At 44.6% G+C, this 12,845-nt stretch overlaps 1 protein-coding gene across 3 annotated transcripts in view; it reads right to left on the bottom strand.

The window, feature by feature from the left end:
• Positions 1 to 12,845, bottom strand: part of RBMS3 (RNA binding motif single stranded interacting protein 3) — a 1,484,785-nt gene that overhangs the window by 140,820 nt on the left and 1,331,120 nt on the right. For all 3 annotated transcript variants that reach the window (XM_085630564.1, XM_085630565.1, XM_085630566.1), the window contains exon 9: positions 11,780 to 11,876. In XM_085630564.1, coding sequence (XP_085486690.1) covers positions 11,780 to 11,876 — 97 coding nt within the window. The remainder of the gene's footprint in view (positions 1 to 11,779; positions 11,877 to 12,845) is intronic.

The following is a 12,845-nucleotide window of genomic DNA, read 5'->3' as shown; positions in this document are numbered from 1 at the left end:
CAATATCAAGATGCACCATCAGATAAGACTCAAGACCATCAACAAGATGCACCATCAGATCTGCCACTAGACCAACACCACCAACAAGATGCACCATCAGATGTGTCACTAGACTAACACCAACAACATGAGGCACCATCAGATGTGCTACTAGACGGATAAACATCAACAAGAGTGTACAATCAGATCTGCCTCAAGGCTAACACCAACATCAAGATCCACCATCAGATATGGCTCGAGGCCATCAACAAGAGGCACCATCAGATCTGCTACTAGACCAACACCACCAACAAGAGGCACCATCAGATGTGTCACTAGACTAACATCAACAACAAGAGGCACCATCAGATGTGCCACTAGACAAACTGCAACAACAAGAGGCACCATCAGATGTGCTACTAGACGGATGAACAACAACAAGAGACACCATCAGGTCAGCCTGAAGGCTAACACCAACATCAAGATGCACCATCTGATGTGCCACTAACCTAACACCAACAACAAGAGGCACCATCAGATCTGCCACTAGGTGAACCCCAACAACAAGAGGAACCATCAGATCTGCCTCAAGACCAACTACAAGAGGCACCATCAGATCTGCCACTAGACCAACACCAGCAACAAGAGACACCATTAGTTGTGTCACTAGACTGACACCAACAACAAGAGGCACCACCAGATCTGCCACTAGACTAACACCAACAACAAGAGCCACCATTAGATGTGCCACTAGATGGCTGAACAACAACATAAGGCACCATCAGATCTGCCTCAAGGCTAACACCAACATCAAGATGCACTAGCTGATGTGCCACTAGTCTAACACCAACAACAAGAGGCACCATCTGATGTGCCACTAGACTAACACCAACACCAAGAGGCACCATCAGATGTGCCACTAAACAAACAGCAACAACAAGAGGCACCATCAGAATTGCCTCAAGACCAATAGCAAAAGGCACCATCAGATCTGTCTCAAGACTAACGCCAACGTCAAGATGCACCATCTGATGTGCACTAGACAACCACCAACAACAAGAGGCACCATCAGATCTGCTACTAGATGAACCCCAACAACAAGAGGCACCATCAGATGTGGAAAATATAACTAGGGTGTCATATTTGCAAGTATGCATTTACTTTTGCATATATGCACCATATACATCCCACACTCTAAAATACTCTTACTCCAACAAGGAGATAGAATCAGATTGTTCACTTCCAAACCAGGAGGACATTTTAATAAGTGGAGATATAACTGCATGACCGGGCACTACAATACACTATATTAGTACTGAGGGATATAGTCTGATTTAACTGGGGATTCGCCGGTGGGAGATGATGCGAAAGAGACATCTGCCACCAACAGGGAGTTGAATGGATTGAGCCTCTATGCCAGGCACGGCCCTTTAGACAAAAGCTTTTCACATCTTATATATCCAAGCTGGCAGCAGAGATGATCTTTGATTGACAACTGTGCACCAGCATTAGTCATCGACCTTACAAAACATGAGTCATGTTATCAGATTTTTGGACTCCATAGAAAACATGGTTTGCACCTTTCAGATGTTGAGGTTGAGTGAAGTGATTTACCCGGCGACTAGATAAGACTGGCAGCGAGCAGGATTTTTGATGGATCACTAATATTGTGTTCATTTTAAGTCCTGTATCATGATACAGAGCAGCAGTGAATGTATGTTTCTGACAAATATCTAAATGGCTGATGAGAGAAATATAGGAATAAGGGTGGACTTGAGCCTTCACATTGATAGAGCGCTTACAGCACTCTAAATTATATGGGTGCACTATACTCTAGGTTCAAACGCACTCACATGTATTTTCATTGTTTGCAGTGTTTTACGATTGTTAAGATGCATTTAATCAACGTTATCTTCACATTGAAATGTAGGGTGCATATTCAAGTAGGATTTTACATGTATTAGAAACATTCATAATTCCTGTATATGTAATGTGCAGGATGAAATTATAATCGTGCAATGTAACCATGTTTAGTTTAAGTTACCTGAATTGTAGGCCCAATTTGTAAAGTTGTTGACAGTTTGGATTCTCCTTGGCCGCTCAAAACATTAATTAAATGAATCTCTTTTGTATTCGAAAGTAGCGTGTTCTCATCCTGCTGCAGGTGCAGGAATTCAGCCTCGTTATTCTTAGATTTAAGGAGTTACCCGGAATGTTTTTGAAGAAGACTGGAAGGCGAGAAGGAAGGACTCCTTTCGTGCCTCACCTGTCTGGGAACCAAGGCCATTGGAAGGCAAAGAAGAATTAATTAAAGCTACTGGAAAGTTACTGAAATCATACAATAGAGAAGTTTACCACATGATTCATTGGGGGCTGAACTTTGTCTGTTTTTGATATGATGCGCAGGGACTCAGCCTCTATTCATTGCAGTGTATTGATTTTGGAGTTCATCATATTATGCCTTTTATGCCGGATGAACTATATTCGTAAAAATGGCTCTGTATTGGTTTTCATGTATCTCCATACTCTTATCCTCAGATGTGTTTATATTAAATTATTTTTGGCCTTACAATAAATCCACAAAATTGGAATTCGGAGTCTGTGGTCCTTTAGAGTATGACTAAATTTGACAGTATAACCATGACTTGTTTTACTCCCCTCTACCACTTTTAGAACGCAAATAAAAGACCATCAGTCGTAACTTAGTAGAATAATTATGGAAGACCAATTTGGCATAATCAACATCAATATCTAAGATACAAGCAAACATGTAGTTGAGAATAACTTAACATATATTGTGCTTTAGAATTCATTGGACTCCGTAAAAAATAATGCAATTAATGTACAGGGGATTTAGACAGATGTTAGTGATGCCAATGTGATGTTAAAGTGAGAGGCGCAGTGATATGCATGTGCCAGTGTCCTGGAGCAGAGTTCCAGTGTTGTGGAAGCTGGTGACTCAGGGGATTAGTTCAGTGGTGGGTGAAGAGCTGCACTGTAATAATAGGACGTTTCCTTAACAAGGTTTCTATGATTGCCTCGAAGATCCTTTCCTGAAGATGGACACAAAGAGGAACAATGGCTGATAAAAACTCATTGTATACAGGTGGCAAAGAAGATTGCATTAAAAAAATTGAGAACTTTATTAATGACCGCTCGCATTAGGGACCATGAAATCAATGGTTGCCTTGGTATGGAATAGATCGACTTTCATTCATTGATTCCGGGTGAAATATTTGGGGCAATATGAAAAGTAATTTTCCGCAGTATGGTAAATAGTTTGGCCTCGAATGTGTACTAATAGGCTGATTTTTGGTACTTGTGACATTGTACATTTTCAAAGAATGCATTGTCTAATAATTTGCTCTGTAATAAAATGTGTGTAATGCTATTACAAATGAGGTAATAAGCCTCAAGAGTGTAGCTGCATGGCTGGGAACCAACTCCATGATGTTATTGCCCCTCCCTCTCCTCGCTTGAGCTGGGGTAGAGGTTGTGGGAGAGGAGTGGTGTGTGTCAGAAGGGTACAAGTGGTACAGTCAGTAGATGAGGGAACTGTAGAGGAGTCTGGCTGAAGTCACTCAATAGCAGTACTCTGTGCATGCTCCACAGTTGGTCCCCTTTGGCTTTAGGAGTAGCTGAACCAATGAAGGAGGGGAAAACGAGTCCAGACAGTGCAACTCCATGTCATGATGGAGCCTCTGAGTGCTTAATTTGAGCCAGTTGTGGAATGTGGGGCCCACTGGCCCTTTTGTTGGGGGACCGGCACTTATTTTTCCTCATGTGGCTTCGACCCAGAACAAGAGATAAAAAACAGACAAAGGTGGAAAGAATGAGGAGGTAGAAGGAAAAGCTGTAACAAATAAAGAATGCAGGGATTGAAAAGAACCTGCATGAGTGAAATATAAGGGCAGGAAGTGTCTAGTGTTGGATGGAAGAGTCATGAGGTAGAATCAAACTACAGAGACATGGTATTCAGTATCCCGCACATTTTATAGCCCCTGACGCTGTCGTCTGAGCAAAGGTTTGGGCATCAGCACTTATGGTTTATTATGAGTACGGCGGTCCTGGGACCACCGTACTCGTGGTGGCGGTCTGACTGCCACCACCCTGGCGGTCCGGCCACCATATGATGAGTGTGGCAACGGGTCGCCACAAGACCGCCACCTCCACTGGAATAAAGGATCCCGCTGCGGCGACAGTGTGCAAACGGCCTGAATATGCTGGCTGTGCCAATGCCGGCACCATCGAGCATATTACGACCGGCATATCCACTGCCCTTTTCATGGTGGGTTAGGGTTTCCAAACCAGTGTTCTGGCCGAATCTGAGCCTGGGGGTGTGTGTGGGGGTGGGGCACATGTTGTGCCTCCTGGAATTGCATCCCTCGTTCCTGCACGGTTTGGCATGCACAACATGGTGCATGCCATACAATGCAGGGACGTGCTACAGGTACTCTCACGGCAGTGGTATGCTGTTTAGGCTATACTATGAGCCTAACATAGCCACTGCCTTGAGAGTGCAGCCGTACCGCCTGCCCGGGATTAAATTCATAATCCTGCGGGCTGGTTCAACGTGGCCTTGGTGGTCTTGCAGGGACTGCTAAGGTGGCGGTCACACTGGAAGACCACCAAAGTCATAATAAGGCCCTTTATTCTTTTACAAATTGAGCACTGGAGCCTCTTTGTTGCTACACAACTGTGTAACTCAGGCAGAGATGGGCAGAAGACATAGGCTCACAGCAGCAAACCGACTTGCATGTCCCAAACCCTGCATCCATCAGCAGATTGCTGTGAAACGATCAGTAACTTCTTCACTGACAAAATAAGCACAATTTACTCGTCATTTAACATCAACGCCCAGCAGACCCCATTAATTGGGAAAGCATGAACCAGTCAGCAAGACTATGGGGGAAGTCAAATCGGGATCCCCTTGGCCCATGTCCACATTTTATCTTTGCGCAGATCATACCCACCCTTAGCCCATTTATCACTCAGCTATTTAACAAATCTCTGGAGACAGCAGTTTTCCCGGAGATTTGGAAACAGGCCATAGTGACCCCCTTGCTGAAGAAGGCGGGCTCAGATGTGACCAATCCAGTTAACTACAGGCCAATTTCTCAGCTCCCCTATCTTTCCAAAGTAATGGAGACGTTGGTCAACAGTCAGCTGTCTAATTATCTAGAAACCAATGACCTGCTGGACCCCTCCTAAACAGGCTTTAGGGATACCAACAGTATAGAAGCAACTCTCTGGCCATCCTGGATAACGTAAGAGCATTACTGGACCAGGGAAAAGCAGTTGCCTTGATCCTGTTAGACCTGTCGGCGGCGTTCGACACGGTCTCCCACCAGCTCCTACTGGAAAATCTGCACGAAAAAGGGATACACGCAAAAGCCCTTCAATGGCTCAGCTCATTCTTGAGCAACAGAACTCCAAACCGTGCAACTAGGTGCCTTCTCATCAAGTCAAAAAAACCTAAACTGTGGTGTCCCGCAGGGTGCATCCCTTAGCCCCACTCTATTTAATGCCTACGTCTCATCCTTGGCAAAAATTGGTACGAAGTGGAGCTTCGGCATTTGCTCGTATGCGGACGACACGCAACTGACAATAGCCAGCAGAGACAGGCACGAGGACACTAGGATAAAACTTAATAATTGTCTCACTGAAATGGCAACCTGGATGTCGGACCACTGTTTAAAGCTCAACACTGAGAAATCCAAAATCCTGCTCCTTGGTGGAGCCAATCACATCTGGGATGCATCATGGTGGCCCCACTCACTGGGAAACGGCCCAGCCCCCAAGCAGTGTGCAAAAAATGTGGGTGTTCACATTGATAACACACTATCTATGCAAGATCATGTGCGGACACTATGCAGAAAAAGCTTTGCCACGCTGAAAATTTTAAAAAGCCTCTTTTCCTGGATCCCACTGGAAAGCAGGAGGACAGTCACCCAGGCCCTGCTCGTTAGCAGGCCGGATTATGGAAATGCTCTTTTCGTTGGCATGCCAGACTACCTCTTCAAACGCCTGCAGGTGTCCAAAATGCAGCGGCCAAACTGGTGTGCAACAAGGGCAGATACAGCTCAGCAACTAATTGTCTGAGGCAACTTCCCATACGTCAGAGCACAATTTAAGCTCTTAGAGCATACACACAAGGCACTCCATCATACTGGTCCTAGGATTCTTCAGAATAATATTTACACCCCTTCCAGATGCCTAAGGTCACACCAGCAGGCGCTAGCTGAGACCAAAAGGATCAAAAAGACCAGGGCAGGGGGGCGTACCTTTTCATACCTTGCGGCACTTCACTGGAATGGGCTTCCACTGGAACTATGGCTGATCAAGGATTACACTGCGTTCAGGAAGAAACTCACAACCCACCTATTCCCTAAAGACTGATGTCACTCATGGAATCAGTACCAGCCCTACCCCCAATGCCCGCTACCTTAGCGCCGTGATATCCCGATGGGATGAACGTTGCGCTATATAAATAAATAAATAAACCCATTTCCTACATTTGTGGGCAGGTCAATGAACATGGTGGAGAGCAGCCACTCCATCCCTTGTATTAGTGGTGTAAGTCCCATGGGCACTGGGAGTGAGGTGGCAGTCTGGGCAGGGTGGTGGTATGAGTGTTAGTGGGGGAAGCAGTGCTGAAAGTGAGGTAGCACAGGCTCATTGTGAGGTGTGTGTAGCTCAGAGTAGCAGCACTGCGCAGCGAGAGGCCAGCAAAGGAACACATTTACTGGAGAAATATGATTCACCCTATAACAAAGCCATGGCAAACAAATGGCGAGACCTCAATGTGCAATGGCCTTAACTTGTGGCAGGTCTCCCAACTGGTGTAGACAAGCTAGTGCCATGCGAGAAAGAGGAAACATTTGAATGCAAGGAGGACCAACCACTAAAGGCACGCTCATGCATTTCACCTAGTGGTTGATGTGATGCCAGGCATTTCATCTTGCGAGGTTCCGCAACCAGCACAGACCACTTCGCTAATGGATTCAATGGTCTAACGAGGTGCCTTTATGGTACGCAGAGCATCTGAGCTAGGAACCCTCACCAGAACAGAGCAGACAAAATGATTCTACAGGGAGCAGCATTCGGCCAGTCCTGGCACAAATCATCTCTCGCCCTCCCTGCTGTCCTGGATATGACACCAAGCAGGCAACATTTTATCTCAGCTTCTGAACACATTTTTATTCCACTTTGGCCATTCTCCAGGAACCTCTTAAACCTGCGTTGAAGTATAAAGAACGCTGTTAGGATGATATAAGGTTTCGTGCCGGGAAATGGCTGGTGTCTGGGTGGCTGCTACAGGGCTACTATTTCACAGGCAGCCACAAACGTCTGACCCGAAGGTGAACACAGTAATACAAAGGTATGTTGGCTTTTAGAGCTGGCAGTAAATGTCTCGGAAGGGTGCTTGGAAGCCCACAGCAAGAGTTATAGCGCTCTCGTGCCACCGCAGAACGGTTGTCTGACAGAATACGGATGAAACAAATATTGTGTGGGCAGAATATTATGTCAAAAATATTTAGGGCCAAAATATAAGGAAGGTAAGTGCAATGACCTAAGTATAGATTTACCATTCTTAACTCCATATCTAAGTACCTTGAAGATATATACATATATAAGATACATATATGTGGAGTTAAGTATAGTAAAACGATGCTTACCAATAGAAACTTACCTCCACAATATTGTTGTCCTTAATTATCTTGACACAATATTTTGTTTACACAATATTTTTTAGCCGATATTCTGTGCAAACACCCACAGAACAGCAATTACATAGGTGTTCCCAAGGGGCGATCAAGCCATCATTCTTGTCGTAGGATTGCACATTCACCCTATGAGTAATGTTCAGATTCCACTACGGGCATCAAAAGACAAGTGATGGATGGAAAGCTTGAATTAATCTCAGCTACAGGGGATCGCTCAGGCCACATCCCAGTCCATCGTTTTTAGCCCATCATGCCACCTCAGTTTAGATGCAGTCATATTCAAATCAGCCTTGACCCTGCTCCAATGGGAGAAGGTCCACACAAAAGTTCCAGGCCAGGTCCTCCCTGGACCTGAAAACAAGCAACCCAGGACCCGTTTATCCCTTCTAATGGGCTCATCAGCCAGGTATAGCTTGATTCCAGTGGCACAGAGAGGTGAGCACGGGACCTATGTCTAGGCATGCCATCACACTTAGGGCATCAAAAACCAGAGTCATGGATGGAATGCTTGAATTAATCCCAGCCACTGGTGATCGCTCTGGCCACATCCAAATCCATTGTTTTTCACCCACCATGCCACCTCAGTTCCTACCCAGCCATATGTAAATCAACCTTGACCCTGCTCCAATGGGCCCTGGGTTACTTGTGTCATGGTTCATGGAGGACCTGGCTTGGGTTTTCAGGCTGGAACGTTACTATTGGATCAGGGTCAAGACTGATTTGCATATGACCGGGTCCAAACTGAGGTGGCATGGGGTGAAAAATAACGATGGACTGGAATGCAGGCCAAGTGAATACCTGTGGCTGAGATTAATTCAAGCATTCCATCTATGTACTTTTTTGTAAACTTCTGATTCCAGTGGAGCATACTGATTACAAAGGATGTAACGACGCAAGTGAGTGATCTGGCAGAGAAGCCGGTGGATTATACATTCACCTAATGAGCAATGCTTCAGTTTCTACTACTACATACTGATTACATAGGGTGTGATGACAATGGTGAGTGGCCTGGCAGAGAAGTCAGACGATTACACATTCACCTAATTTTTATAATGAGTTTTATATAGCACAAACGTGACCTGTCGGTGTATCAGAGCGCTGTACAATAGCAAACAACTTATACATACAGGGAGAGATGCAATAAGGAATGAGAAAGCAGCAATATAGATACAATAAAAACAATCATCCCAGTAAATTCAAGATCCGGAGGTTGCCACAGGAAAAAAGTCAAGCTGAGGGGCTTCAGGATTACTGTAGAAGGAATCTATAGAACAGATGCATTTTTGCTTCTTTTTTGAAGTAGGTAGTCCAGGGATTTGACGTGATTTCCGGAGGCAGTGCGTTCCATTTTCTGGGTGCTAGACCAGAGAAGGAGAGGTTGTACGTTTTCTTTTTGTTGAACTTCTGTGGTTTTAACAATGTGGGAGTTAGTGCTTCTTAAGGAATGAATACCACCAGATGGTTTGAGTTTATAGGCCGGGTAGTTGGGAGTGTTTTGGTGAAGGGCCTTATGTGTCATGCAGGCCATCTTCAACAGGATCCTTGCTTTGAATGGGAGCCATTTTAGGGGTTTTCTGTCTGGTGTAATGTGGTCGAATTTTCTGGATCCCGTGATAAGCCTAGCAGCTGAGTTCAATGAGGCCCTTAGTGGTGCCAGCCTTGCTTATGGTAAGCCTACAAGAGTAGCTCTCCCGTAGTCTAACCGGGACATGACTAGTGATTGGACTGCTAACTGAAAGTCATCAGGAGGCAGAGAGTGTTTTTGAGTTTCCTTAGTGTGTTTAGTTGGTAATTGGTTCCTCTGGTGGTTGCACTAATATGATCTTATCTATTTAAACTTCCAGGGTTATATCTAGTGATCTTGTAGAGTCAATATTGTGAAGGGTCTAGTTGGGAGCTGTAAGCTGTTTGAGACATTCTTCTATGGGGGCAGAATGACTGTGGGGGACGATCAAGAGGATTTCTGTTTTTAGTGTGTTGAGCATAAGGTGATTGTGGGTAAGCCAGTGTTGTGTTTTAAGGAAGGTGAGGTTGAGGGTTTTAATATCTTCGGGTGAGGAAATTTCCGCGTGCAATTGTGTATCATCTGTGTACATGTGGTAATTAATGTTTGAGTGCTTTGGAATTTTGGTAAGAGGTTCCATGAACAAGTTGAATAACGTGGGCGAGAGCATGGATCCTTGCTCCAGTCGAGATCGGAGTAATGCCCGAAAGGGTTTGATTGACTTTGAGCTCTGTTATGTAAGAACAAGGCAAACCAGTTTAAAACAGGACCTGATAGTCCTATCCTTCTTTCAAGAAGGTCAATCATACTGTCATGTTTGGCTGTATCGAACGCTGAGGAGAGATCAAGAAGTATAAGCAGGGAAGGTTTATTCTGATCAAGCAGCCTTAGGGCGTAATCTATGTGTTTTAGAGCAGTTTCAGTGCTATAACCAGTTCTCAAGCCAGATTAGCAATGGTCAAGGAGCCGAAACTGCTCAATGTGGTTGGAGTGTTGCAGGTGTATGCATTTCTCAAGTAACTTTGCTAGTGTTGGGATGTTGGTAATTGGACGGAAATTGCTGAGGTCTGACAGGCCCGCATTAGGTTCTTTTGAGGATAGGGGTAACTTGCCCTATATTTAAGCAGTCAGGAATCAATCATGCCTTGAGAAGGTAATGCATAAACAATCTTAGTACAAAGCGGGAGTATGTAAGATCTAAGGGGCATATTATCAAGACAGGCGATAAAATTATCGCCGCTTTAGCGGCAGAAAACTGCCGCTAAAACGGCGATAATGGGCTTGATAACATGCTCTATGGAGTTCCAATTGAAGCCCATGTTAGATGTGAAGGACATCTAACATGGGCTTCAATTGGAATTCCATAGAGCATATTATCAAGCCCATTATCGCCGTTTTAGCGGCAGTTTTCTGCCACTAAAGCGGCGATAGTTTTATCGCCTGTCTTGATACTATGCCCCTAAGTTCTTTGATGAGTTTGGCGGGCAGAGCATCATTGAAGTGGCTGGAGGGTTTTATGGAAATTGTTTTGAGTATATCGGTTTCATCTGGAAGTATAAAGACATTCCAAGTAGCATTGTTTTTTGTAGTATAGCCAGTAAGAGGGGATCTCACCAGTTGTTGCACTGGGAGGAGACTGGGCTGGACCTGTATTATTAGGTGCTGGGAGGCGAATTTCAATTCTGATTCAATCTTCCTGGTCTTTTCATTGACATGGGTGGAGAATTTATTTCCGCTAGGCAGTGACCCATTATCTACCGAATGGAAGTTAGATTTGCAACTTGCTTGTTGTTTGACGGTTTCAAGTAGTATTTTCAGTCCGTTTTTGGCACTGTCAAGTTGTGCCCTGAAGTATTCCACTTGTGATCTCGGATATGTTTATTATAGGAGCTTCCCTGCAGACCTTAGGTACTTACAGTGTGCTAAGGAGGGAGAGATTCTGCAGGATCTCTCTGCAAGCCTTACGTTGCACCTTTCCTCATTAAGGTTACCATTGAACCAGGGTTTGGCGTGCCTTCTGGGTCTCTTTTTATCTGCTCAAGAGCGATGGTATCAAGTATGTCTGACATGGATTGGAGGTTGCTGCTAATGGAGGTTAAATCAGTTAGATTAATATGTCTAAAGTCTCTGCATAATTGTCTGGGTTTAATGAATGGGTAATGCTTCAGTTTCTACTAGGGTATACTGATTACATATGATGCATTTACACTGGTGAGTGGCCTGGCAGAGACGCTGGTGGATTACATAGTCACTTAATGGGTAATGCTTCAGTTTCTACTAGGGTATACTCATTGCATATAATGTAATTATACTGGTGAGTGGCCTGGCAGAGAAGCAAGAGGATTGCACTTTCACCGAATGAGTAATGCTTCAGCTTCTACTAGAGCCTTCTGGTCACCACAGGATGTGATGACATTGGCATAGCTCTAAGGAAACAGAAAGAGAAAATCCAGGCTCTGAATTTGTGCAGGAAGAATGAAGATGTTAAGGTGATGCCGGATGTTGTAGTCTCAGTGTGACACATTAACTAAATCAGTTCATTTCAGAGAATCCAGGCGATCTGCCCTACCTGATATGTAGACACAGGGGAGGCAGCAATGAAGGGTGTGATCGACGTCTGGGGAATCATGCGGTTTGTGGCAATACTGTACGGTGAAGAGTAAAATCTGAAAACAGAAAACACAAGGAAGAGTTTGTACTGTGACAGCATAGGCAGGCTAAAGATACATGTATTATTCTTTACTTTCCTTGTCAGGGGTAAGAGGATGGTGGGTCCCCATGTAGACTGGTTGAAAACAGCAACAAATCTTTTTCATTAAAACTTCCCTTTCTTGTTCATGACCTAGTGTTGCCACCACCACTCATAGATACAACAAATGTCATTCTCTGTAGTAACTCTGGAGATGTAAAAGAATGGACTTTTCCCTTCATCAGATATTGGGGTTTCCTTGTGATGGGTTATAGGGATAAAAGCTTTCCAGGCATAAGCATTGGATTTGTGCATGCGTAGTCACCCTGAACAGTTATCTCCCGCTACGTCTCCTGGGGTATTCAATTTCAGTTTTTGAATATAAAAGAAGGTGTAAATAAGGCCCATGAGTAATGTGGAGTAGACCGCAAAGAGAAGCAGACTTCCTTATGCCATTATGCAAGTTCATCTTGAAAGACTCTGCCCAAGGTCTGCCATTCATTCAGGAGTACAGGACTATAAGGGACTCTTAAAATGTCACACTAGCCAAGTCTGCCTCATGTTTTGGACTAATAGCAATGGAGTGCAAAGGATCCAACATGTCCTTGAAATTATACCCAGCTCCTACACCTTTCGAGTTACTGAGACCTGAAGGCCAATAGAGGGCTGGATTTACCAAACCAGGCTTAAAGGAAACAGGATGGGAAGGACAGCTAGCCAGAAGTGGCCTTTAACATCAACAACGGTGCTTGCAGATTAGGTAGGAGTATCCCACCGCTTTACTGTTGACTTACTCCAATGCCACGTGAAGGGAAGGAAAAGTGCCTACTCCGGTCAGCAACTTCGTGACCATACTCTTACTTGTGGCCTATGCAATGCACTCCTTCATGGGCTGAAAGGGCCCACCTAGGAAATGGACATGGCTTAATTGCTAGCCTTAATTTAT

This window comes from Triturus cristatus, chromosome 10 (genome assembly GCF_964204655.1).
Source record: "Triturus cristatus chromosome 10, aTriCri1.1, whole genome shotgun sequence".
Taxonomy (NCBI): domain Eukaryota; kingdom Metazoa; phylum Chordata; class Amphibia; order Caudata; family Salamandridae; genus Triturus; species Triturus cristatus.
The sequence above is the reverse complement of the archived record's forward strand: the minus strand, read 5'-3'. Positions and strand labels throughout refer to the sequence as shown.